Below are 24,071 nucleotides of genomic sequence, written 5' to 3' on the forward strand. Positions count from 1 at the left end.
AAGGGAGGGACTACCTGGGGCTGAGGATTCCAGTGAGATGGGGAATCCAGGGCTGGGGATTCCAGCAGTCCGTCTCCTGCACAGGTGTGGCTATTGTGTTCAGTCACGAATCTCAGCAGCTATTTCTGTCTAAACCTGCCACTTGTATAAAGATATAGTATGTGAAGGAGTTTATGGCTCTGGGGTTAAATCCCTGCCTTGTGGCCAAAGAGTTGTAGGTTCAAACCCCTGTTTTGTGTGGATTTCTTAAAGTGTAAAGGAGTCTGTGGCTCCAGCTCTGTGGCCCCTAAAGCACATGGTCCTAGGCATGAACCCAGGGGCCTGCTCTGGAACATGGTTGGATACTGAGGACTTCACTGGTCGGTGAGTCAAGGCCACCTGAGGGAGTGGCTGCCACACTATATTTATATTTAACATATAGACTATGATGCATTCAAAATAGTCCAGGCAGATGGGTTGACCCCCACATTAATGTTCCAGCATACTAGTGCTGTTGCCTTAGGTCTTGGAATCCTGGCCTCAATCTGGGTGCCCTATATCCTACACAGCACATATCCCAGATCCAGCACATCTACCTACCAGCCTTTCTCTGTCTGAAGCCAGCAGAATGGGATGGAAGTCTGTAGAGAGTCCAGTGTTGACTGGTAACCATCTCTCAGATTCTTTCTTCAATTCTCAGGATTACTGCTAGAGGGCAAATGCTGGGACGTGAAACTGCCTAATACTGTCAACTGATCATGAAAAAACACGAGACATTCACAACTCTATGATCATGGTGTTTAATGGCATCAAATAAAGGATGAGATATTGGAACTAATCCACACAGGTTCTGTATTTGATTCTGGATAAAATGTAAACCATTCTAAAAATGAGTTTCCCTCCCCAAATTAAAACAAATGTATTTTAGACCTTTTTTTTCTTCTCTTTACCTTTCTGCCCTGAGATGAATACCTCAATGTCAAAGTTGGGGTCAATTCTGAATTGAATTGCACATTCTCTTCAAACTATTTGAAATAATTGCAGTGGTGTGAAATACTCTAAGATCATGTTGTGGGTTGTCTATCATTTCCTTAACGTCTTTACATATCCGAATACATTTCCCAGAATGCATTAGATCAAACACTAGTAGGAAAGGGAATAAGCTAACATCTCATGACAAAGAAAAATACTGGTTTGAGGTATAATCAAACTAAAGCCTATATTCAATCAGATTAAGCGTTGACTGGCGATAGTCTCACTTGCATTAGAAATTCAGAACAAGAAATTGTTGGCTATATAGAAATCATTGAAAAATCATTTAACAAAATAATGACTTTCTATCATCCTAATCGAGGTGTAGATTACATCTCAGTGTTCAAAGTTGTAAAAAAGGCTTCACGGGATTTCTGTTAATGCAACGCCATGCAGCCAATGGCAATGTCCGCTTCAGGTATAATGCTGGGAGTCACTTGTTGATTTGACAGTTCCACCTCCGTTGTCAAAACAACCGCTATGCAGATGTCTGCTAAAGCGGATCTGATTGAATAGAGCCATAGTATATGAAATGTTATGTGTATTAATATGTGGCATATGCTTTTTATAAAAGATTTGTCAAATTAAGAGACTTCCATGTTTTAGTATAATTGGTTTGAATTCAATTCTACTTCCTTCAATTCAAATTCTGCTCCCTGTAGGCTGTGGAAAATTAGTTTGAATTGAATTAAATTCAATATTGACCACAACTCTGCTCGACGTATCATAAACCTTAATGTAAAACAAACAGAAAAAAGACAATTCTGAATAGCGGCCGAGCAAAGTAGACGGTTATTAAAAGTGGGGGTTTGACTGAAAGCTTCTCTCGAGCTTTCTCTGGTCGTTTTGGGCAATGGGGCGGGGGTTGTGTCCCGGGTAAAAATGCCAGTCTCGGAGTGCTTCCGGTGGGGATTCCAATTAGAATCAGGTGCTCTTGCCAGTGTCCACCTTCAGGTCCTTGGCCACCAGATTAGACGTCACTGGGTGCATGGCTGCCCGGTGGGCTATGAACACACGCACAGCCTCCTCGCGATACTTATCAAAGTTGTACACCTCTCTAAAAGAAGGGGAGGGAGAAAGAGCAGGATTAGGTAGAACACACACACACACACAAAGGGTGCCTAAGTAAGAGAATAGGACTCGTGTCTTTAACAAGATGCTGCCTAGAAATAATTTTATCCAGAAAGCACAACAACGCATAGAGATCGTGTCTCAGATAGTGGCGCCGCTGGTTACTTGAATAGCGGCCGTGTGAACTTCATCCTCCCCTGCTCTGTCGCCATCTTCAGCGCCATGGGAACGGCATCCTCCCACTTGGACTTGACACACAGCCGCAGCCACCTGGAAGAAAGGAGCCAACCGTGAGAGCCAATGACAAACACTTTGCCAGTACATACTGAACGATGGGACCCCAGAACAGGTTCTCACCTGAAGCGGATCTCTGCGTTGTTGAGGGCGTTGAGTCGGTACACTTCCTGCATCCTCTTCACATGGCTGAGGGGGAGGGGATCCTAGGGGGAGAAGATAGGGGTCATTGGTCTGCTTTGGAGTCCAATAGAACGATCACATGGCTTATGGAAGGTTGCTATGATGACCAGGTGAGTGACAGTGAGACGTGTCTACCTCTTGCAGGAGCAGAGACAGGAACTCTATAAGCTGGTGGGTGGAGAGAGTCTTCATATCCACTTCACTGAAATTCCCCAGATCCCCCTCTTTGGTCTAGAGAGGGAGAGAGAAATTAACATACAGTAAAACTTGTAAAAATGCTGTGTTCTACCATCATGAGGTTCTAGAACATACGCATTATCAATGTGGAGCATGTACCCTCACCTTCACCCATCTCTTACACAGCGCGATGCAGGCATCTGCCATGGTGGTGTCATATCTGGGGGGGGGGGGGGGGGGGGGGGGTGGCATTGATTTAACACACACACACCTCAGATTGTGTGGACAGGTAAACGGTGACACAGACCCACAAACTAACAGAAGTGTGGCTCAAAAGGGGTAACAGGCAGCCACGGTGAGTGATTCTCGAGTGAAACGGTTAGGTAAGGTAAACCCACTGTGGTTTGACGGGGGGCATCCCAGGGGTGTGCATCCAGGCGTTCCAGTCCACCTTATTCAGGATGTCCACCTGAGATCGGACAGGGAGCGGTGAAAGTGAAACAGAGACACGTTCAACAGCCACAGCACGGGGCTCTGATAGCAGCTCGGTTAGGTGGAGAGTGGCGGTTACTGTACCTTGTTCTTAAAGTAGGTGAAGAGGTACTTCTTCCACTCCTCAGTAGTGACGCTGCTGTAAGCAAACATCTGGATGTACGACTTCACAAAACCCATAAACACCTCTGTAAGAGACAGACAATTAACATGAAGCAAGTGTCTTCAATAAAAAAAATGGACTGAATGAAATGTGTGTGTGTGTGTGTGTGTCTCTCTCACCAGGTCCTCCCATGAGCTCCTCCAGGTGGTATAGAAGAGCGAAACCCTTCTCGTAGGGGACAGAGGAGAAGGCATCGTCAGGGTCCACCTCATTCATGTTGGGAACCAGGTTGGTCAGAGGGTTGTTGGCCCCAAACGTGTTCACCTGGGAGACAGAGGTAACAGATCAGATAAGGCCGGGCATACAGAGTTACACACACACACACACGCACACACGTAGAAATGCACATGTAAGTGGCTTGTCTTTCAGTGAAGTCAGACATTACTTAAGCCTTGTTCACACTGCAGGCCTCAACGCTCAAATCCGTTTTGAAACACTGACTGTCCAGACAGCAAGTTACAGAATCGGATTTCTGTGGGTTCAGACAGGAGTCATTTGCTGACATGTCTACGTTAATTGTTATAGTAACGAAGGGTGTGGGCACAGTGGTGTAGGCTGATTGGCTGCGGTGCTCGTTCTTCCTATCACACAAAGTTAAGTAACAATCTAAGGTGACAACAATGCCTGCCATGGACGTTTCCTAGTTACTTTGAACGAGCAAAGTCACAGCGTTTGAACACTTTTAAAGCCTCAAATGACGAGACGATTTAACTTTCAAAAACAAGTCCTTTTTGGTTAGCCACAGCAGTCAACTAGCTAGCTAGGTAGCTGTTTAGCTCTCTACCACTGACTCACTCATTTGTTGGTGAACAATTAACAAAGCTAGTTAGCTACCACATGTTCTTGTGAAACTGTCAATAGAGTAGCTAGCAAGCAACAAGATATGCCAAATAAAAACCACTTGAGAGCAAATTCATCCAATTTGACCGTTTAGACAAGCCGCATGGCCAGGAATCAGATGTATATCTGACTTCAAATATCCGATTCCATGTGGTTTTTGGCTGTTCAAACTTCCGGAAAAATAACAGATTATACAAAAAAAAGTGATTTGAGTTACTTCAAACTGCCAAACGTGAACAAGGCTTTGTGTACCAGTGTGTGTAACAGTGTTACAGTGTACTCATGCATGTGTGTGTGTGTGTGTTCTCTCACCGATTCCTGCAGGTCCTTCCAGCCGCCCATGGCCTTGAACTGTCTGAACTGTTCACTCTCCATAGACCTGCCAATCATTCTCTCAAGGTACACCGTGTGACCCTCGTTCAACCTGGAGAAGGAAGGGTCACACACACACACACACACACACAAATTATGAACTCATTAACTCCGGAAAGCGATCTGCTCTTTTCTATCTCTCCATCCCATAAGTCCGATACTCAGTTATGGCTCATTTCACCAATTGACATGATATCATTCCCGTTCATTCAAGTGAGAAAAGAAAAATGGATAGAATGTTTTTTTTCTGTGCCATACCAGAAGTGCTCCCAGGTCTTGTTGGTCACCAGGTTGCCAGTCCAGCTGTGAGAGATCTCATGGGCTATGACCTGGAGAGAGAAAACAGGAGGACACAGGTTAACACAGCCATTACACAGATATAAAACACATACTTGAGAAGACAAGTACACCTGTGAACTTACTTACATTGGACAAGGATCTGTCTCCAGCCTAGAAGATAAACATGGGAACAAAGGAAGGTAAAAAAAAAATATATATATATATACACAGGCAGGTGGATTTGGTATTGTGATGTGTGTAAGGTGTCTCACCAGCAGTGTGGGGGTGGCAAAGGTAAGGCAGGGGTTCTCCATGCCTCCATACGGGAAGGAGGGGGGCAGGACCAGAATGTCATACTGGCCCCACACATACGGACCCGCAAGGTCTTCAGCTGTCTTCAACATGGTCTCTGTCTGAGAGGGTCACACACACACACACACACACACACACACTTCAATATTAAACTCTGCTGATGTAGAATGAGTGGGACATGGACAAATCACCGACGTACCTCACAGATACACTAAATACTGAGAAACTCACCTCTGAGAACTCAAAAGCTGCCTTGTCCACAAACTCCTTCTCTGACCAAACACGAGACCTGGGCCCAATCTCTCTTGTAAAACAACAAGCAAACATCTATTACTAATATTTCACGGATCATTTATTAATTTAAATAATTAGTAGGAAAACAGGGCAATAGTTACATGTATGGGTGTGTGTGTGTGTGTGTGTGTGTGTACCTGCTCTCCAGAGCTCCCACCACGATGGCAATGAGGTAAGAGGGCATGGGCACCTGGGAGGTGTCAAAGGTCAACAACAGCGGTCAGACACACACAGCCATGTACCTGCTCCAACACCAGTCTCTGAGAATGGGCTTCATTCAGATTGCAGGCATGCTACGACGGGTTCCTTTTGTTATCTGGCTGTTTCATCTCAACTTTCCTTGTAATTAACTCCTTATTGCTTGATCAGCAGCTACTTTGGCAGCGCTGTACCTTGAACAGTCAAGTCAAAAAAGCAAGACTGGCAGCATTAAGCTATGGATGACAATGGATGGTTGGATGGAGAGATGGATAGAAAGTGATAGAGAATAGAGACACTGACTGGTTGTCTGAAGCGGTAGATGGCCCGGCTGCTGTCCTGGGGATCAGGCTCCTGTCCATCCCGTACAGCGCTCATCACAGCCACCAGCTCCTTGGGGACAGACACCTGGGCATAGTAGGTGTGTTTCATGGCGGGGGTATCCTGGCAGGGTACCATGCTCCTGCAATGGGTGGCCTGGAGGGGTTTGAGGTGGTTATTAGCACATTGCTACATCAGCCACCTAATCTGGATTTATCTCCAAGAGCGGACAAATATACTTCATTGAAGTAAACAAAGACATATTGAGTGCAGTAATATAGAAGGCTGCTATCAATATCAGCGACAAAGGAGCCAATGATCAAGGTCCTCTCATAAAGCTTATCTGTGCCGGAGCGGAACACTGCACCTTTGGACACACAGGTGATACAGGAAGAAGAGGGATGTATAATGGAGAAAGAAAGCAGGGGCGAAAGCAACCTCAACTGGCACAGGTTACGATCAAATGATTACATCTTCCTTCGGCTAAGAACTTCAAAAGAGCAGCACAGGTCTCTGTGTGGGACTACAATACAACTGGCCGGATGCTGCAGAAGATGGGGTTGGGGAAGTGTTCTTTTGTGATGTCTTTTGAGGCAGTCTTACAACTACTCTGACAGTTAAAATGACCGTTGAGCAAGACTGGCATCCAACCAAAAATTAAGACTTTTTATGCTTGTAGAAGTGCATTATTTGTCTCACATCTGGCACTGGTTATAACCATTTAACAGCACTTTTCCTCTGATAAGAACTTCTAGCTACAAAAGTGGTTTCTGTGCGTGACTACAGTTACACTGGGCAGATGTTGCAGAGGAGGTTGTGTAAATGTTCCATTTTGATGCCACAGCAACAACTTTTACCATAAAAGTACTGTTTGTGGCACAGTCTTTTGTATAAAAAAAAACAATAAGACTTAATGTTTATGCATGTCCATAAACTCACAGTGTGTGTGTGTGTGTGTGTGTGTTACCTGGCACTGGCTGAAGAGGTAGGGGTGTTTCTTCCCAGCAGTCTGTTCAGGAGTGAGCCACTGCAGCGCAGAAGCACTAGGTGCAGTCTCATAAGTCACCTCCACGATCACATGCTGACCCCTGAGAAACAAACACACACACTAAATATTACCCCTAAACCAGCCTCCATCAGTTCAATAACTGAGGGTTGAGTTGCCTGGGGTGCAATCAGTGATGTGCAGTCTTCTGAACGTTACAGATAGAAATGGAGTGAATAGAGAAGACACTATTCCCTTACTCTATATGACAAACAATCGTATATGTTCTACACAATCCATTTCTATCTTCACGTTCTGTAACATTACATCCTTCTGAACAGGCCCCTATGGTGTGGTTACCTGGAGAGGTCAAAGGGCAGTGTGATCTCCAGAGGGGTTCCCATGAAGCTGTGCTTGGGTCCCAGAGTGAACTTTGCTGCCTGTCCATTGGCTGTTACCTTAGAGACCTTCAGGTCCTTCGTGTCAAGGGTCTGATCATAGGAAGGATGGAGAGAGAGAGAGGAAAGAAAAAAAAGAAAGGAAGTGGGAAAATGAGTTTGGGTAACCAACAGTGTGTGTCAGCAACTACAAGAACCACATCACCCATCTACCCCCAGATTGTGACTGAAAACAGCTGTCACCATAAGAAATACATAATTCTGTCTCTATCTGGCCCCAAGTCGCGGTCTACATTTCCTACACCTGCTCTGAGAAACACAGTATGGACTCAGTTCTAAAGTTCACGTGCCTGGTATCACATGCCAACTCGACCTGTCAAAGTATTACTGTCACTGAGCAGAACAGTGCCAAAAAGAACATATGGCTAGCTACATATCATTCCTGAATTGACCCGCTAATGATCAGATTTAAAATGAGTGATATTCAGAGCGTGTCTTGCAGCAGTGTGTGATACGTTGTGTCTGATAAACTCAACCAAATGCTTTGTAGCGGTGTACTGAAACAAGTGAACTGAAACAAGGCTTCCAACTGAAACAACGTGTACTGAAACAAGGCTTTTTCCCACGTCAACTTTAGTAGCAACATAAAGGCATTTTCTAGGAAGAATTAATTAACTTGGCTAGCTAGTTTAATAGCTTGCTGGCGAACCAGATTGAGAAATGAGATGAATACTGTACCAAAGACGTGAAATTATCCACTAAAACCTCCACGGTGAGCGCGACCTTAGCTTTGATGACATGGCTGTCAAAATCCACATGGTAGGTGAGATTCAGGTGCTTGGTAACGCACTTGGAGAAGGAGGAAAATGAGCAGGGGTCTGTAGCTGAAGCCATGTTCGGGTCCAGGATCATGAAGAGTGAGCGCAAATGAACTACTACCTGGCTCACCGCACGTCCATGTGACAGCGCCCTGCTGCATGCATTGTGGGGGTTGTAGTTTAGTCTGGACCTAAATGTGTTGAGTTTCTTTCTAAATTAATAATCAAACCACTACATGTCCCAGAATGAGTTGGTACATTTCCGTTCCCTTTTCAACAATCTATTTCTTTGCGTTAATAAATACGTCGTGGGGAAAACATTGGAATCATATGAAAAGTGATGTAGATTTCAAAGCAGTCTTTGTATTTCGCTTGTTTTTTTAAATATATTTTTTTGCTTTTATCATAACAACTATCTGTTAATACAGGACGGGGGGGTTCAGCTGTCACTTCAAGCCCTTCTCACTGGAGAGCGAAGCAAATAGCCAACAGGGCAGCACAATAATTCAGGGCAATGAGGAAATGGACCACTGAGTCGTAATGGACCCTTTAGACAGCTCCGAATCGCGTCTTGTTGAGTCGGCGAATGCGGCAGAGAATGCAGAATCGAGTTTGCCATGGGCCCGTTTCTCGTCGTGGCTGGAGTGTGTCTGCGTCGTTACCTTCGACCTCGAGCTCGGCCAAGCCATAGAGGTATTGTGGGGTTGCAATGTACTGTACTGTAGCAGGTGTTGTTGACATCCGATCTAGCTAGCTAGCGTGCTAATGTTCCCGTGTACAAAGTCATGTTTGCTTGCAGAAAGAAATCAACACGATCCAAGTAACCTGGCCCACATCAACCTCTCATGTGTTTCATAATTTGGCCTGCCGGCGTGTGGAATAGTGACATGACATTTTGGCACTTTCTCCTCTATTCCAGCTTGTGTACCCACACGATGTGAAACTAACTGAGAAGGAGGTAGGAAATTGGTGTATGCTCTTTTTGTGACCCCCCCCCCCCATACATAACAAGTTAGTTGCCTGTCAATAATTGTGTATGTCCTTGATTGTGCTTCCTCTCCTTTTAAACTCCAGAAAACTAGCATTTGCTACCTGTCCTTCCCTGACTCTTACTCAGGTTAGTGTATTAGATGACACAAACTATCATCACAAAATACATTACGGTCATAGGCCCAACCCCAAATCGATCCAGGTCCCTAAGCACTTGTGGAGATCTGACATGATTTGATGGCTTTTAGCAATATGGTGAAACTTCCACCGAACCTATCAGAAGTTGGAACTATTACCATATTGCAGAGTTCTCCAACTGGCGGCCTGCGAGCCGAAATTTGCCCACAGGGTATTTTATTTGGCCCCCAAAGTTTTCTGAGCAAAAAACAAAAATTGTTTAAATATGTTTTTATTTTAATTGCTGGACACAAAAGACTGTTAAAAACACTAGCAAATCAGCTCCAAGTGACTTTAACTTTGGAAATCTGTTCCAATGTATTCCCACACATAGTAGAGAGATGCATGTGATCGTATACAAATGTAAGCAAGGTTTGAAATTATTAGGTTTTAGTCAAATATTATATCTGTTTCGTCAATTTGCAGTCTACAAATGATTTGTAATTATGTTCCGTCCCTCTGAGCATCTGCTCAAGAAAAGATCAGCCCGCGGCTGAATCAAGTTGATGATCCCTGCCAAATTGCTTACACTGTTCAAATCCACTCAGATCTCCACGTGTTGGGTCGATTTGGGATTGGGCCAAAAATCTATATCAGTCACATGACCTGTGAGATGTGTTTCCCAGGATGCCTTGGAGACACCCAGTTCAGCTTCAGACTGCGTCAGTCTGTGGGCCGCAGGGGCTCCTGGTTCGGAGAGGAGGACGCCTACAGCAGAGACGCACCTGTCACACTACAGGTGAGCCCTCGGTCTGGCCCAATCCCAAATCACACTTTTGGAGATCTGATTAGATTTGACAGGTGTAAGCAATAGGGTAATACACTCTGATAGGCTAGGTGAAAGTTTCACCATATTGCTTATATCAACCAAATCCTCTCACATTGCCACAAGTGTGTAGGGTTTAGTCTTAGGGGGTGATTTGGGATTGGGCGTCTGTCATCGGCCTGACTGAATAAGTGGTCCAGGCTAAGGACAGTTTGGTTGCTTACCTTTTAGGGTTATGGTTGGTTCTTTGGTAGGGACAGCTAATCTTAAATCAGTGACTGGAGTGGAATATAATGTCAGCGACCACTAATTGTCTGTCATTGCAATAGCTTGACTATTCTCATCTTTCCCTTTCTCCCTCAGCGAGAGCTGGCCCATTTCTATGGCTATGTCTACTTCAGACAAGTCAAGGACGCCTCTGTCAAAAGAGGCTACTTTCAGAAGGTGAGAAGCTTAGGTTACAGATCTGATTCGTCATCAGAACCACAATGTATTCACATTTGGTTTTCTCTTTCATTCTCTTTCCTGCCTTTTCTCTTTCACTCTTTATCTCTCTCTAGTCTCTTGTACTGGTGTCCAGACTACCGTATGTCCACCTCTTCCAGTCCCTGCTGCAGATCATAGCTCCAGAGTATTTTGAGAAGTTGGAGCCTTGCCTTGAAGCAGGTGGGGAGATATAACTTCTTGTCTTTTTTTTTCTCCCTTCCCAGTCTATCTTATTTCTAATTAATCTCCCATTATAGTTACCTAGGGCTCTAATGTACAGCCTCTCTCCCACCATGCAGTGTGCAACGAGATTGACCAATGGCAATCTCCGGTGCCAGGGCTGACACTCAACCTGCCTGTGATGGGCGTGGTCATGCAGGTCAGGATCCCATCCAAAAATGACAAACCAGGGGGAAGCCCGGAGAAACAGGCACAAAAGGAGGTTGGTGTAGCTTTCTATGTGATGGGCCACATGCCCATAAAAATATGACTTCTCCATGATGTTAGTAAAGTTGATGTTAGTTGATTGGTATCGCTAGAGGACTGTTCATCTAAAAAAAAAGTATGTTTCTGTTATATCAGAATCTTCTACCAGCCCCTATGATGCTACCGACCATACATGAGCTTGACCTGTTCAAGTAAGTGAAAAATCTAAACTTCATATACTATAAATAGTTATGTATCTGTTTGTGTTTATGTAAATTACATGGCTTGAACTTTAAGCTGTATTTTCAGTTTAATTTGAGGATGTATTGTATTAGTGAAAGCAGCATCCGTCGTATATGAACTGACCTTTGCCCTCTGACCTGTCCAGGTGTTTCCAGTCCTTCCTGATCCACCTGCAGATGCTCTGGGAACTCATGCTGCTAGGGGAGCCTGTGGTCGTCATGGCACCCTCTCCCACTGTCTCCTCGGAAACCGTGCTGGCCCTAGTGAGGTAAACAGAAAATGCATGAAATATGCCATATGATGTATGACATTTAGCGTCTCGTGTATGTAACGTGACTCAATGTAATTCGGGGAGTTTGTAAAATGAAAGGATTATTTCTCCCATCTCTACAGCTCGATTGCGCCACTGCGGTATTGCTGTGATTACAGGCCCTACTTCACCATACACGACACTGAGTTTAAAGAGTATACCACTAGGACACAGGCACCGTGAGTAGGGATTACTCTAAACACTGTTTATACTCTATCATACCCGGGGGGGGCAACTCAGCTCACCCTGCTCCCTTTCTCGCTCCAGTCCCAATGTGATTCTGGGGGTCACTAATCCCTTCTTCATAAAGACCTTCCAGTCCTGGCCCCACATTATACGCCTTGGAGAACTCAAGATGTCAGGTGATCTGCCCAAGCAGGTGAAGGTGAAGAAACTAGCCAAGCTGAAAACACTGGACACTAAACCAGGTAAAACATCTAGAGGTATGGAGCCAACATGGTTTGAGAGAGTGAGTTATTAGTGTGTAAAAACATGTTCTCCCTACCTGTAGGTATCTACACAGCACATAAAATGTTCCTTCAAAAAGACAAGTCCCTCATCAAAAGACTCCTAAAAGGGATCCAGAGGAAGAGGCCGTCTGAGGTGCAGAGCGCCATCTTGAGGAGACATCTGTTAGAACTCACCCAGAGCTTCATCATCCCACTGGTGAGGGGACTGCCTTCCCTATCACCCCTATATAGACTGTGTCTGTCCTGCTGTGTGTCCCACCTGTCTCTCTGGCTGTCTCCCCCAGGAACGTTACCTGGCCAGCCTGATGCCTCTGCAGAGGTCTGTGACTCCTTGGAAGGTGGGTGATATTGATAACAAACCTTTTTCTATAGTATGGTGATACTGTTTGAATATGGTAATAACGTGTGTGTGTGTTTCAGACCCCTCCTCAGATCCGTCCCTTCAGTCAGGAGGAGTTCATGGGGACTCTGGAGCACGCTGGACCTCAGCTCACCTCTGTGCTTAAAGGGGATTGGGTGGGCCTGTACAGGTATGTTCACCTGCCACCTCATCTGTCATTTCTAACTATTGTATCTTGTTGTGGCATATGTTTTTCTAAACAAATCATCCATAATGCATTGCACTTCAATGTATGGCCTTGTAGGAAATTCTTCAGGTCCCCCAACTTCGATGGCTGGTATCGTCTGCGTCACAGGGAGATGACCCAGAAACTAGAATGTCTCCACCTAGAGGTCATCTGTGATGCTGTGAGTTGACCCCACAGCCTTCTTCACTCACACCTCAAGACATTAGTTTTAACTCTACTTACAGAGCATCATGTGACCAATCAACTCAACCTCACGACTCCACTGACTTCACTTCAGTTAGGAGTCCTTTCCCTACCCATAAGAGTTGATTAGTTTAATGTTTTGTTTATGGTCTGCTCGCCCAGGACCTGCTGGGTTGGACCAAAGACAAGTCAGAGGTGGAGATCGTGGACCTGGTTCTGAAACTGAGAGAGAAACTGGTCAGTAAAACCCATCAATATGTCCATTACACTCACCTCGACGGGTGCCATTTGTAACATTCTGTATTTAGTGTTGGGAAATGAATTCTGTACCGCAAACCATTGCCTACTCTAGTCTCTGTCTGTGTCCCCCCACTCCAGATGAAGGCTGGAAAGCAGCAGCTCCCGGTGAAAGAAGGGGTGCTGGAGAAACTAGAGGGATACCTCCAGACTGTCATCAGCTCTCTACCAGAGGACCTGCAGACTGTACTACACAGATACTGACGCTAACACTGACGCACTTCTGAATATATATATATACACACACCGACACTGAATAGTGTTTTGTTTGACGTCTTTTTAATAACAACCTGAAACTAAAAGTATTGCCATCACCCAAACCACTACCCCCTCCGAGTAAGATAATGGAAGATGTATAACTAGAAGTGTAGGTAATATAAGAAACGTAGCTGTTTCATCATGACTGTAACATTAGGTCAAGGGGAATAGAGAGTAGTTGAAATGTAGTCTTCATGAGATTATGCCTTCACTAAGTATCGTGATTGTTGCTAGAGGGATTGAAGCATATACCTGGGAAGAGGGACATGTGAGTATAGCCTTTTGCTCTAATCCAGATATTTAGATGTAACATGCAGTTGTTAGCGTAAAATATAACTAGCATATGCACCTTTTACATTTTTATTTATTTGTCATTAAACCCATAAAAGGGGTGAATTACATTTAAGTGACTACATTTTGAGTCTTTCATCAATCTCAGTATTTTATATTGATCAAGCACAAACAAATCACACTACATTGAAACACCTCTAAATATCCAGGGTTACGAAAGCTTAGATTGCAGATTTCAGTTTAGATTTGTGTGTATGTATAAAAGTATGTGGACACCCTTTCAAATTAGTGGATTTGGCTGTTTCAGCCACACTCATTGCTGATAGGTATATAAAACCGAGCACACAGCCATGCAATCTCCATCGACAAACATTGGCAGTAAAATGGCCGGTACTGAAGAGCTCAGTGACTTTCAACGTGGCCCAATCATAGGATGCCACCTTTCCAACAAGTTAGTTTGTCAAATTTCTGCCATGCTAGAGCTGCCCCGGTCAACTGTGCTGTTATTGTGAAGTGGAAACGTCTAGGAGCAATAACGGCTCAGCTGCAAAGTAGTAGGCCACACAAACTCATAGAACGGAACACCCCCCCCCCCCCCCCCCCCCGAGTACTGAATCGTGTAGAAATCATCTGTCCTTTGTTGCAACCCTCACTACCGAGTTCCAAACTGCCTCTGGAAGCAACGTCAGCACAAGAACTGTTAATCGGGAACTTCATGAAATGGGTCTCCATGGCCGAATAGCCACACACAAGCATAAGATCACCATGTGCAATGCCAAGCGTCGGCTGGATAGGTGTAAAGCTCACCGTCATTGGACTCGGGAGCAGTGGAAACATGTTCTCTGGAGTGATGAATCCCGCTTCCCCATCTGGCAGTCGGGCGGATGAATACGGGTTTGGCAGATACCAGGAGAACACTCCAATGCATATAGTGCCAACTGTAAAGTTTGGTGGAGGAGTAATAATGGTCTGGGGCTGTTTTTCATGGTTCAGGTTGGCCCCTTAGTTCCAGTGAAAGGAAATCTTAACGCTACGGCATACAATGACATTCTAGACGATTCTGTGCTTCCAACTTTGTGGCAACAGTTTGGGGAAGGCCCTTTCCTGTTTCGATATGACAATATCCCCGTGCACAAGTGAGGTCCATACAGAAATGGTTTGTCGGAATCAGTGTGGAATAACTTCACTGGCCTGCACAGAGCCCTGACCTCCCCCATCGAACACCTTTGGGATGAATATCAACGCCGACTGCGAGCCAGGCCTAATCGCCCAACATCAGTGCCCGACCTCACTAATGCTCTTGTGGCTGAGTGGAAGCAAGTCCCTTTTCCAACATCTAGTGGAAAACCTTCACAGAAGAGTGGAGGCTGTTATAGCAGCAAAGGAGGCACCAACTCCATATTAATGGCCGTGATTTTGGAATGAGATGTTCGACGAGCAGGTGTCCGCATACTTTTGGCCATGTAGTGTACTTGGTGCACAGTAGACATATGGCTGAAACTGAGCTTATTTATTTAACGTTATAGTGGTCAATGAGTGCAAAAAACACATGTAGTAGATTATCTTGTGGGTATGTGCAGGTTGTTGTTTTTTTACGAGGTTGACAGTGCCAGTCCTAGCCAAAGCCACACCAGCTCCAAGCTAATTCTGCTTAGATATTCCTCCATCAGCTAACATCTTTCATAAACTACAACCACTCATTACATTGCAGGTTAACAGTGAATGTAAAACGAATGCAGCTGATCAGGGCTTCTACCTCACTCCCTTTTGTCTGTCTACAAGGCCTGCGTTTTACATAGGCAGTCCAATTATGATCATTGTTGAACTAATTGGTCTTTTGATCGATCAGATCAAAAGATCTGTGAAAAGATCTGATAGGTCAAAAGACCAATTAGTGGAAAAAGATCAGAATTGAGCTGCCCTTGTAAACGCAGCCCTATTATTTCTCAAATAAGTACAGTATATGTGGTACTTAAATAAGTTTTCAGTTTGTTTTGTGAAGTACTGTAAAGGCATTTGGTCACTAGGGAAGCAGTAAACTGCAGTTTGCAGATGAGTATTGATAATACTGATCTACTATTTGGATCCTGGTGTTTACTTATTTGTAATAACCTATAGTTTTTTTGTATATAAATAAAGTTTATGGTTTCTGATGCAAATATACTGTTAGTGTTACAAATAAAAGTTGGAAACTGTGCTAAAAGATAACTCAGAGGCTGTGATACATCCATGCACCCACACGTTTAGAGAATCGCTGAGAAAGAAAGTTTAATTTTCATGTTGAGGGAATCAAAAATATGCATTTCATCAATAAACATTGTATTATCCACACAACTGTATACTAGAAAATACTGTAATTACCAACCAAAGTATTCTCTTTTTTTATCATACAATTATGTACAACACATCTAGCATTAAAGGGATACTTCGAGATTTTGGCAATGAAGCCCTTTGTCTACTTCCCCAGAGTCAGATGAACAGATACCATTTTTATTACTTCATTTAGGAAGTTAGCTCAGCGAGCCAATGCTACCTAGTGTTAGCGCGATGACTGGAAGTCTGTCATTGCGCTAACGCTAGTTAGCAACTTCCTTCAAACTGCAGACAGAAACATAAAAATGGATTCCATGAGTTCAGGGAAGTAGATAAAGGGGCTTCATTGCCCAAATCCTGAATAATCCCTTTAAAACTGATAGTAGCTCAATATTAAAAAGGAAAGATTTAAAGTTACCCATTTAGATGTTATCATATTTGTGCATCTCTGAGCAACGTTCTATCGATTCCCAGGGTCATTTCATGTTTATCGGAGCAATTCGACCTACAAAGCAGACAGAAAGAAATACAGTCGGTATGTAGAGTTTTACCCATTTTTTTCCCACTAATTGGTTTTATTTCAATATGATGCTAAACTTATCATACCCGTCTGTATTTCTGCCTGCTTGAACAGGGAATCTTGCCTTTAACGTCATTATGGCTGTGCTTACACAGACATCCCAATTATTAGTAAAATATCTGATCTGACTGGTCAAAAAAACTACTTGTAGAAAGATATCAAAATTGGGTTGCCGGTGTAAACGCAATCTATCTCACCAAGATCAATCGAAAATGTATTTTCAATATATGCAGAGGTATAGTTTAAATATTAAATAGAAGCAGGAGATCACTAGTGAACAAAGGCTGATGAGGAAACTCAAGACAAATCTTTTGGGACCTGTGTTAGATAGGATCCTACTTCCTGTGGCGCACGTCCCTTGACCGAGATGGACAACCCAGGAGATCATCAATGAGAAAAACAACTCTCACACAGGTGATAAAGACTGAGGTTGTCAATAAGTTAGATTCTGTCCTTATCCCTCTGTAAGAACAGTCAATATTTGGTTCCCTTTTGACAGAAACTCTGGAAACACAGATGTGAGCCTCGTGCTTTGATTCGATCTTATCAAAGAATCAAAACAACCAAACATGCTGCTTCACATAGTGACAAATACAAACCCACACTTCTAGAGCCACTCATTAGATTGCGAAATCCAATGTTGTGTGCTTTCACACATAAAGCAATCCTTTTGAATAAAGTCTTGAGGAAAATAAAATGTAGTCAACAGCATCAAAGCCATTTCATTTGACACCAGAATCCTGGGAAAACAACACACCAAAATAAATAGACTTCATTCAGGAAAACTAAAACACACTTGTTGACTGTCTGAGGAATGTTTCAAATGAGTTCTCATTATTTGCAGAACTCATCGCCTCATCCCTGCCGTCCACCACGCCTGGTTCTGGTGCTGTTTGACTACCGCCTGCTTCTCCTGAGGGCTGAAGTGCAGGATGGTCAGTATGGCTGTGAGGGTCTGCTGACGCCCCCTAGTGTCCTGAAGGGTGAGGAACTTGTAGATTACGTTCTTGAGGTACTCCAGGTTGGCCCCCTCCCTGCCCTGGTCCCTGTGCCGTTTGTCTAGCTGGCTGCGGAGCTCAGCCACCTCCTCGTCATAACGCTCTCCGTTGGCGATCAGCCTCCCCTGCAGCTGGTGCACGTCCTCCTCCAGCCGATGCTTCTGCCGCCGCAGTGAGCCGATCTCCACCTCCTTTCTCGCCAGCTGCTCGGCGTACAGGAGGAGCGTGGGCTCGTTGGGCCCCGCCAGCCGCAACGCCTGGGTGATGATGTCACTCTCCTCCTGCGCCGTGTCGTCCATGTTGTTGGCGTTTTTACTCCTGCCGACGTCCGCAGTCGCTCTGAAGTCCGCCCCTGTGTCTCCGTCGTCGCTGTGGTGGCCTCTGTAACCAGCAAGACTGTAGCCGATAGACTTTAGCTTCTCCAGCTCCTGGTCCTTCTCTTGCAGCAGGGCCATAGTGCGGTCCCTCTGCCGGTGCAGTTCTCCCTCCAGCCTGAGGAGGCTCTCTCTGTATTGGGCCTCAGCCTGGTCAAGCTCCTGTTTATGACCCTGCTGCAGCATCCCTATCCCCTGCTGACAATCCTCCAGCTCCCGGCAGTGCTTGGCCGCCGCCTCGTCGTCATGGATACGCAGGTTGATGTACTTCTCCTTGAGCTCAGCCAGCTGGTCACGGGCCTCATCCAGCTCTTTGGCCAGGCTACAGTCTTTAGCGTTCTTGTTCTTCAGCACCACCTGCGCCCGCACCTTGTAGCGCTCAAACTCCTCCTTCAGCTGCCGCAGTTCCTGCTGGTAGTAAAGCGCCGAGGCCTTCTCCCCGTCTGACGACTCCCCCCCACTGCCCGTCCCCTGACCCAGCCGCCCCTCCATCTCAGCCAGCTTCTCTATCTCCATGGTCTGCTCTGGATGGCTCTTCTGTGTGGCTAGCAGAAGAAGCCTCTTCACCTTCTCCAGGCGCTCCTTCAGCACATTCACATCCAGGCTGGCCTCGTCCATGCTGAGGTCCAGCGGGGATCCCCGGGTGGAAGCGGCAATGGCCAGGGTCTTGTTCTCCGTGTCCAGCTGCAGGATGCGCTCTCTCAGCCGGTGGGCGTTCTGTTGGTCCCTCTGCCGGGCCTTCTCGCAGGCCCCAAGCAGCTCAGACAGCTCAGACACCCGCAACTCCAGGCTGGCCACACGGCCCTCCTCCAGCTGGGATTGCTCCTGTAGACGCTCCTCTGCCTGCGACACCTGCAGATAGAGGAAGGACAGGCACGACAGCCATGAGACATAAATAGACAATGGAAGACAACAGTTTCCCTGAAAAGCAAGTGTCTTTATAATGCCATGTTATTCTCTGCCATGGCATTTATATTTGATCAAGATATTTCTAATACAAGAGGTCAAAGGGTTGTTGAATACATTGTTAAAATTCAGATCATCAAATATTTTATATGTTCAAGTCATTCACCTTAATACAGGATACATTTTAAAAATCAGTGCCGGGTGAATCCATTTGAACTCAATCACTTTCTGACAGCACCCCTTTTGGTTTGAAGGAAACATTTCATACATATTTACCCATTATAAAAGTGTTCAGAAAGTGACGTTTTGAAACTGAATGCCAAAATAGTCCAGAGATATAGTTGTATAGTTGCTCAAAGTTGACCTATTTTGCATACCCCGAGACATCCATGTTTTCATCACTGGAAAATAAACTGTCGCGATTGATATCATTTAAAAGCTTAAAAACAGGGTTGTCAAAACTATTTCATAATTTCTTGGAGGATTTTTTTAAATACATATTTTTTTTTATTTTTATTTTTTATCCTGAATCGTTAATTATATAAATATGCATAAACTCAGATATTTTTTCATATTTGCATATGTTGTAGCTTAGACCTAATTTTTCAACCATTTTCCACCCTACAAATTAGGAATAAGCAAAGGCTTTGATATCTGGTCAAACAAATGGAAAAGGAGTCAGACAAAATCTACTAGAAAAAGTCTTAAAACACAATAATGTTGACGTAAAGACCGCTGCCAACTAATATAAACATTTCATTTTGGATAAATTTGCCTCCTGTAAATTTAATAAGCATCATCTTCTGTAAATTTAATAAACATTGCCTTGTGCATTGTAATTCTGATAAAGATATTTTTCAAATTTCTCTCCCTCATGAGGGAGGATAATGAAAGTTAACAGAACTAACCAGGTAGACCTACCAATTAGGTACCAATTAGGTTTTTACTGATATCAGTTTGTTAATGAATTAAGCGATTCAAACTCGTTATTCTTTTACCAAATCGGTAATGGAATTACTGAAAAATCTATCAGAATTACTGCAATTGAATTGGCTACAATCTCCCGACTCTTGACACCTGCCCCCTTTCCATTTACTGTAAAAAGCATCCTCGCCCACTGAGCACCGACCACTGAGCACCAGATGTCCTCAGACGTTGAAAAGTTGTTGAAATTTGGTCAGTCTGCCCTGGCCAGACCAAATCTGAACCAATCATAGACTTCTGTTTCACAAGTTTGGACAGTACAGAAGAGCACACAGTACAGTAAAGAACAGTATTTTGTACTTCATTGTACTGAACTGAACTCTACTGTGATGTCCAAACATAAGACTATGATTGGTTCAGATTTGGTCGGATAAAGACCAACCAAATGCAGTCTTGTTTGGGGGCAGAGCTCAATATAATAATAGCCAGTGTGTAGAATACCCAAATGTGCAAAAGAAAGATATTATGCATGTTCACATTCGTGTATCTATTCAGGATACATCACCAGGAAATTAATGATATTCATAGCCATAATTATGCATTTCTGGATTGTATAGATCAGGGACCGGTGTAAATCCACTTCACCTACTGTAGTTCAATAACAAAGTTTTTTTTTGTTAAACTAAAAGGTGTCATCATAGCACGACACCCCATTCTTTCTGCAGACATCTTTGAATCTTAATTCAGAGCAGATATTTAACAGTGTTTGGAAAATGTTGTCGCATAAAAAATATAAAAAAACTGGGAGATTTTACTGTAATTCTGTTACCAAACTTTGCACAGTTCTTCCAGTTTTTCTGTGTAAATTGTTCAAAGTAGTCCTTGTGCATCGAGTTGTATGGAATGTTAAACTTGGAAATTAACGGTCTTGTTTAGCATACATTTTAAAGTGAAACAGAGTCATAGCGTAATTCCGTTACCATTGAATTGCCTGTATGAAAAATGGGTCACTTTGAATACCTTTATCTCCTGAATATTTTGGCATTCAGGTCCAAAGAGTCCCTTTCTGACTACTACTCCATGAGGAAACATACATGGGAAGTGTTGTTTAAATACTGTTCAAATGTGATTGAATTCAAATGGATTTACTGTACAGTCTTTCCTAATCATGACCATACCTTTCTGATCTCATGCTGCATCTGCTGCTGAAAGTGGTTCTTGAGTGCCGTCAGCTCCCTCTGCAGCTCCTCCACCCGGGGGTCTGGCTTGTTCCTCTCCGCCTCCGCAGTCTGCAGGCTCCTCCTCATCTCCTCCCTCTGCTGGGTCACCTCTTTTAGCCGGGCCTCATAATCGTGCCCCCGATCTGCGGCCTGTGTGACTTCCAGCAGGACCACCCTGGCGTCCTCCAGCCGAAGCTCGGCATCCTGCCTCTGGCCTCTCTCCTCCTGCAGCAATTTCTGGAGCTCTCTGAGCATGTGGGCGTGGTCACCCTGCTCCTGCTCTCTCTCATGTTGCTGGGTTATAACCCGAGCCTTGCTCTCCGCCAGCTGCTCATGCAAGGCATGGATCTCGGCTTCATGTTGCCTCCTGGACTCCTCCAGCCTCCCCTGGAGCTCATCCATGTCCTGCTTGATCTTCCGCTTGTCGGCCTGGAAGTTGGCCTCCATCCTGGACTTTTCCTGCGTGACCGTGGCCAGGGAGCTGGTCAGGGTGGTCAGCTGGGTCTTCAGCTGAAGAACCCTCCGGTCAACCTCCATAGACAAGGTGGGTGGGGGTGTAAGGTGCTGCTGAACCTCAGACCCTCCACTACTGCTGGAGCTGATACCGCTCTCTGACCCATTAGCCTCCTCAGACCTCTGGGACACTGAGGGGCCTCCAGGCCCGGTCGCCCCCATCTCTCCTGGGCTACTACCCTGCTCCTCTTCAGCCTGGTCGCCCTTGGTGCTCCCACTGGTAATGCTGGTAGCAGTGTCGGCGGAGGCTGCTGTGTCCAGACTGTCCTCGCTGTGCATGGAGCAGTGATCATCTTGTAATTCAGAGGTCAAATGGCTGCCACTGGCAGAGCCGTCATCTCCACGCTGGCTGAGGTCAACCTCCTGGGAGACAGTCAGTACCTTCAGACTAGCTTCCAGAGCCTCCTTCTCCTTCAGCAGGCTCTTGTAGGCCCTGACCACATCCTTGAAGCGTGTTTGATACTGGACCATCTGCTTTCTCTGAGTCTCTATGGTGTCCACAAGCTCCTTCTTGCTGGGGCCACCCCCAAAGCTCATCCCAAACTTCTCCATGGCTCAGTGGGTTCTTGGTTTTATTTTCAGTTGCTTGACTTCCAACTGGGATCCATGATTACTGGCTCAAACAAAAACCCTGCATGGAATATAGTAAGAGGAACCATTGTTAGACAGCATCATAAAACAGTAGCAAGCTAATGCTAGTGCCAAAGATACATTGGATTCAGAAAGTATTCATACCCCTAGACTTATTCCACATTTTGTTGTGTTTCAAACCAAATTTAAAATCGATTAAATCGCCCCCCCTCACCCATCCACACAATCCCCCATGAAGACTAAGTTATTTATTTTTTTGAAATGTTTGCAAATATATTTCAAATAAAATATAGACATCTCATTTACATAAGTATTCACACGCCAGAATCAATAGTTTGTAGAAACACCTTTGTTGGCTAATTACAGCTTTAAGTCAATCAGCTTTACACATCTGGATTTGGGAGATTTTCTCCCATTCTTCTTTGCAGATTTTCTCAAACTCTGACAATGGTGGTGAACAGCAATCTTCAAAAATTTCCACAGGGATTCAAGTCTGGGCCACTCGAGGACTTTCACATGATTGTTCTGAAGCCATTCCAGTGTTGCTTTGGCTGTATGCTTGACATCATTGTCCTGTTGGAACGTAATTCTCCCCCAGTCTAATGTCAGTTGCATTCTGAAGCAGGTTCTCTTCAATGATTTTCCTGTATTTGGCTCAATTAACGGGTGATGAGCTATGACTGGTTCTCTCCAGACACAGCACTTTGCATTCAGGCCAAATAGTTAACTTTGTATCTCAGCAGACGACTGAATCTTTTGCCGTATGATCTGGGTCTTTTTCTCAGGAGTGGCTTCCGTCTTGCCCAACGCCCAATTGGTGAAGTGCTGCAGAGACTGTCAAGGAACTACGTAGTTCTGTCAGAGTGGTCATTGGGTAATTGGTCACCTCTTAGACCTAGATCATGGTCTTTCTTACCCGGTTGCTCAGTTTTGTTGCACGGCCAGCTCTAGGCAGTCTGGGTTGTTCCCATATTCTTGTCCATTTCCCCAATGATGGAGATCCCTGTGCTCTTGGAAACTTTCAACACTCTAGAAATGGTTCTATACCCTTCCCCAGATATATGTCTCATGACAATTCTATCTCTGAGATCTATGGACAGTTCCTTGGACTTCGTGGTATAGTTTCTGCTCTGACATGCAATGTTAACTGTGGGGCCTTATATTAGGCAGGTATGTTTCTTTCAAAATCATATCCAAACAATTGAATTGGCCACAGGTGGTCTCCAATCAAGTTGCAGCGACATCTGTTGTTGTTGTTCAAAGGTAATTGGATGTACCTGATGTAAATTTGGAGTGTCATGCAAAGGGCTGTAATGACTTATGTAAATGAGAGATTTCTATATTTCATTTTCAATAAATGTGCTCAAATTTTCTAAAAAACATGGGTGACTATTTTTATTTAATACATTTTGAATTCAGGCTGTAACAAATGTGTAATAAGTCAAGTGGTATGAATTATTTCTGAAGCACTCTGTGTTCGTGTTGTCTACTGGTCTGTTTACTTTACAAGACATATTTCAACCGACATGGGCAGACTAGTTGCAAATAATAATAATGTATTATTCGATAGCTAACATTAGCTATGCTAAACTACACAACAATCTGGAATGGTCTTCGCGAAAGACCTCTCTCTCGCCCTCCTCGACAGCATAAAATTTGCAACAACCAGTTCGATACATCAATGTACAATCAAAATTACACTAATATAATCAGGATGTGCAATGTCATAACTTTAAAGTAAACTCACATTCGGAATACGACGTGTCAACAAACGACGGTTTTCCAAGCTACTTCCTGTTCTTCACAGTGGGATTTTTTTAAATGTGAAATTTATTTTTACTAGAAGCAGTCTTTAAAATCGGCCATTTTGCGAAGGTCGAAATAATCCGTTAGCTGTCAAATACAGAGAAGATTCTCTGTATTCAACATTCTCAATGAACGACTTCTGTATATTTTCGTATTTTGATACTGTACACTATATGCACTGTACAATGGAAAGCTCAATAAACGACAGCTACAT

General features: G+C 44.3%; 3 protein-coding genes across 4 annotated transcripts; 1 reads left to right on the forward strand and 2 right to left on the reverse strand.

Annotated features, from left to right (window-relative positions):
- Window positions 1-763: 763 nt before the first annotated feature.
- Window positions 764-8,264, reverse strand: LOC109864355 (leukotriene A-4 hydrolase-like). Its single transcript, XM_020452087.2, has 18 exons — window positions 8,069-8,264; window positions 7,293-7,423; window positions 6,915-7,035; window positions 5,930-6,103; window positions 5,566-5,618; window positions 5,366-5,438; window positions 5,095-5,235; window positions 4,970-4,993; window positions 4,802-4,872; window positions 4,484-4,595; window positions 3,451-3,595; window positions 3,253-3,356; window positions 3,075-3,145; window positions 2,842-2,896; window positions 2,635-2,730; window positions 2,440-2,522; window positions 2,248-2,352; window positions 764-2,068 (listed from the first exon to the last, which is right to left on the reverse strand). Exons 1-18 carry the CDS (start codon window positions 8,240-8,242, stop codon window positions 1,936-1,938), a joined length of 1,866 nt encoding a protein of 621 aa, XP_020307676.1. The 5' UTR covers window positions 8,243-8,264; the 3' UTR covers window positions 764-1,935.
- A 145-nt stretch (window positions 8,265-8,409) lies between these two features.
- Window positions 8,410-15,840, forward strand: dennd6b (DENN/MADD domain containing 6B). The gene is made up of 17 exons (XM_020452089.2): window positions 8,410-8,841; window positions 9,068-9,106; window positions 9,223-9,265; window positions 9,942-10,054; window positions 10,445-10,525; window positions 10,642-10,747; window positions 10,867-11,009; window positions 11,150-11,205; window positions 11,382-11,504; window positions 11,630-11,725; window positions 11,814-11,974; window positions 12,058-12,212; window positions 12,301-12,354; window positions 12,437-12,546; window positions 12,661-12,763; window positions 12,949-13,023; window positions 13,165-15,840. Exons 1-17 carry the CDS (start codon window positions 8,689-8,691, stop codon window positions 13,285-13,287), a joined length of 1,734 nt encoding a protein of 577 aa, XP_020307678.1. The 5' UTR covers window positions 8,410-8,688; the 3' UTR covers window positions 13,288-15,840.
- A 42-nt stretch (window positions 15,841-15,882) lies between these two features.
- On the reverse strand, window positions 15,883-23,886 carry gcc1 (GRIP and coiled-coil domain containing 1). Of its 2 annotated transcripts, none has more exons than XM_020452090.2 (3): window positions 23,799-23,886; window positions 20,906-22,091; window positions 15,883-18,749 (listed from the first exon to the last, which is right to left on the reverse strand). In XM_020452090.2, exons 2-3 carry the CDS (start codon window positions 22,010-22,012, stop codon window positions 17,373-17,375), a joined length of 2,484 nt encoding a protein of 827 aa, XP_020307679.1. In that variant the 5' UTR covers window positions 22,013-22,091; window positions 23,799-23,886; the 3' UTR covers window positions 15,883-17,372. The 2 variants fall into 2 exon arrangements, with proteins under 2 accessions (XP_020307679.1, XP_031653158.1); XM_031797298.1 differs by lacking the exon at window positions 23,799-23,886 and adding an exon at window positions 22,968-23,258.
- Between the last annotated feature and the right edge of the window lie 185 nt (window positions 23,887-24,071).

This window comes from Oncorhynchus kisutch, linkage group LG19 (genome assembly GCF_002021735.2).
Source record: "Oncorhynchus kisutch isolate 150728-3 linkage group LG19, Okis_V2, whole genome shotgun sequence".
NCBI classification, from domain to species: Eukaryota; Metazoa; Chordata; class Actinopteri; order Salmoniformes; family Salmonidae; genus Oncorhynchus; species Oncorhynchus kisutch.

Coding starts and splice junctions, on each gene's coding strand:
- LOC109864355 (XM_020452087.2), bottom strand. CDS start 8,242: ATGATCCTGGACCCGAACATGGCTTCAGCTACAGACCCCTGCTCATTT. Junction 7,424..8,068: donor TGGATAATTTCACGTCTTTG/GTACAGTATTCA, acceptor TCCTATGATCAG/ACCCTTGACACGAAGGACCT. Junction 2,897..3,074: donor ATGCCCCCCGTCAAACCACA/GTGGGTTTACCT, acceptor CCCCCCCCCCAG/ATATGACACCACCATGGCAG.
- dennd6b (XM_020452089.2), top strand. CDS start 8,689: ATGGACCCTTTAGACAGCTCCGAATCGCGTCTTGTTGAGTCGGCGAAT. Junction 9,107..9,222: donor TGAAACTAACTGAGAAGGAG/GTAGGAAATTGG, acceptor TTTAAACTCCAG/AAAACTAGCATTTGCTACCT. Junction 10,055..10,444: donor ACGCACCTGTCACACTACAG/GTGAGCCCTCGG, acceptor TTTCTCCCTCAG/CGAGAGCTGGCCCATTTCTA.
- gcc1 (XM_020452090.2), bottom strand. CDS start 22,012: ATGGAGAAGTTTGGGATGAGCTTTGGGGGTGGCCCCAGCAAGAAGGAG. Junction 18,750..20,905: donor TGCAGCATGAGATCAGAAAG/GTATGGTCATGA, acceptor CTCTATCTGCAG/GTGTCGCAGGCAGAGGAGCG.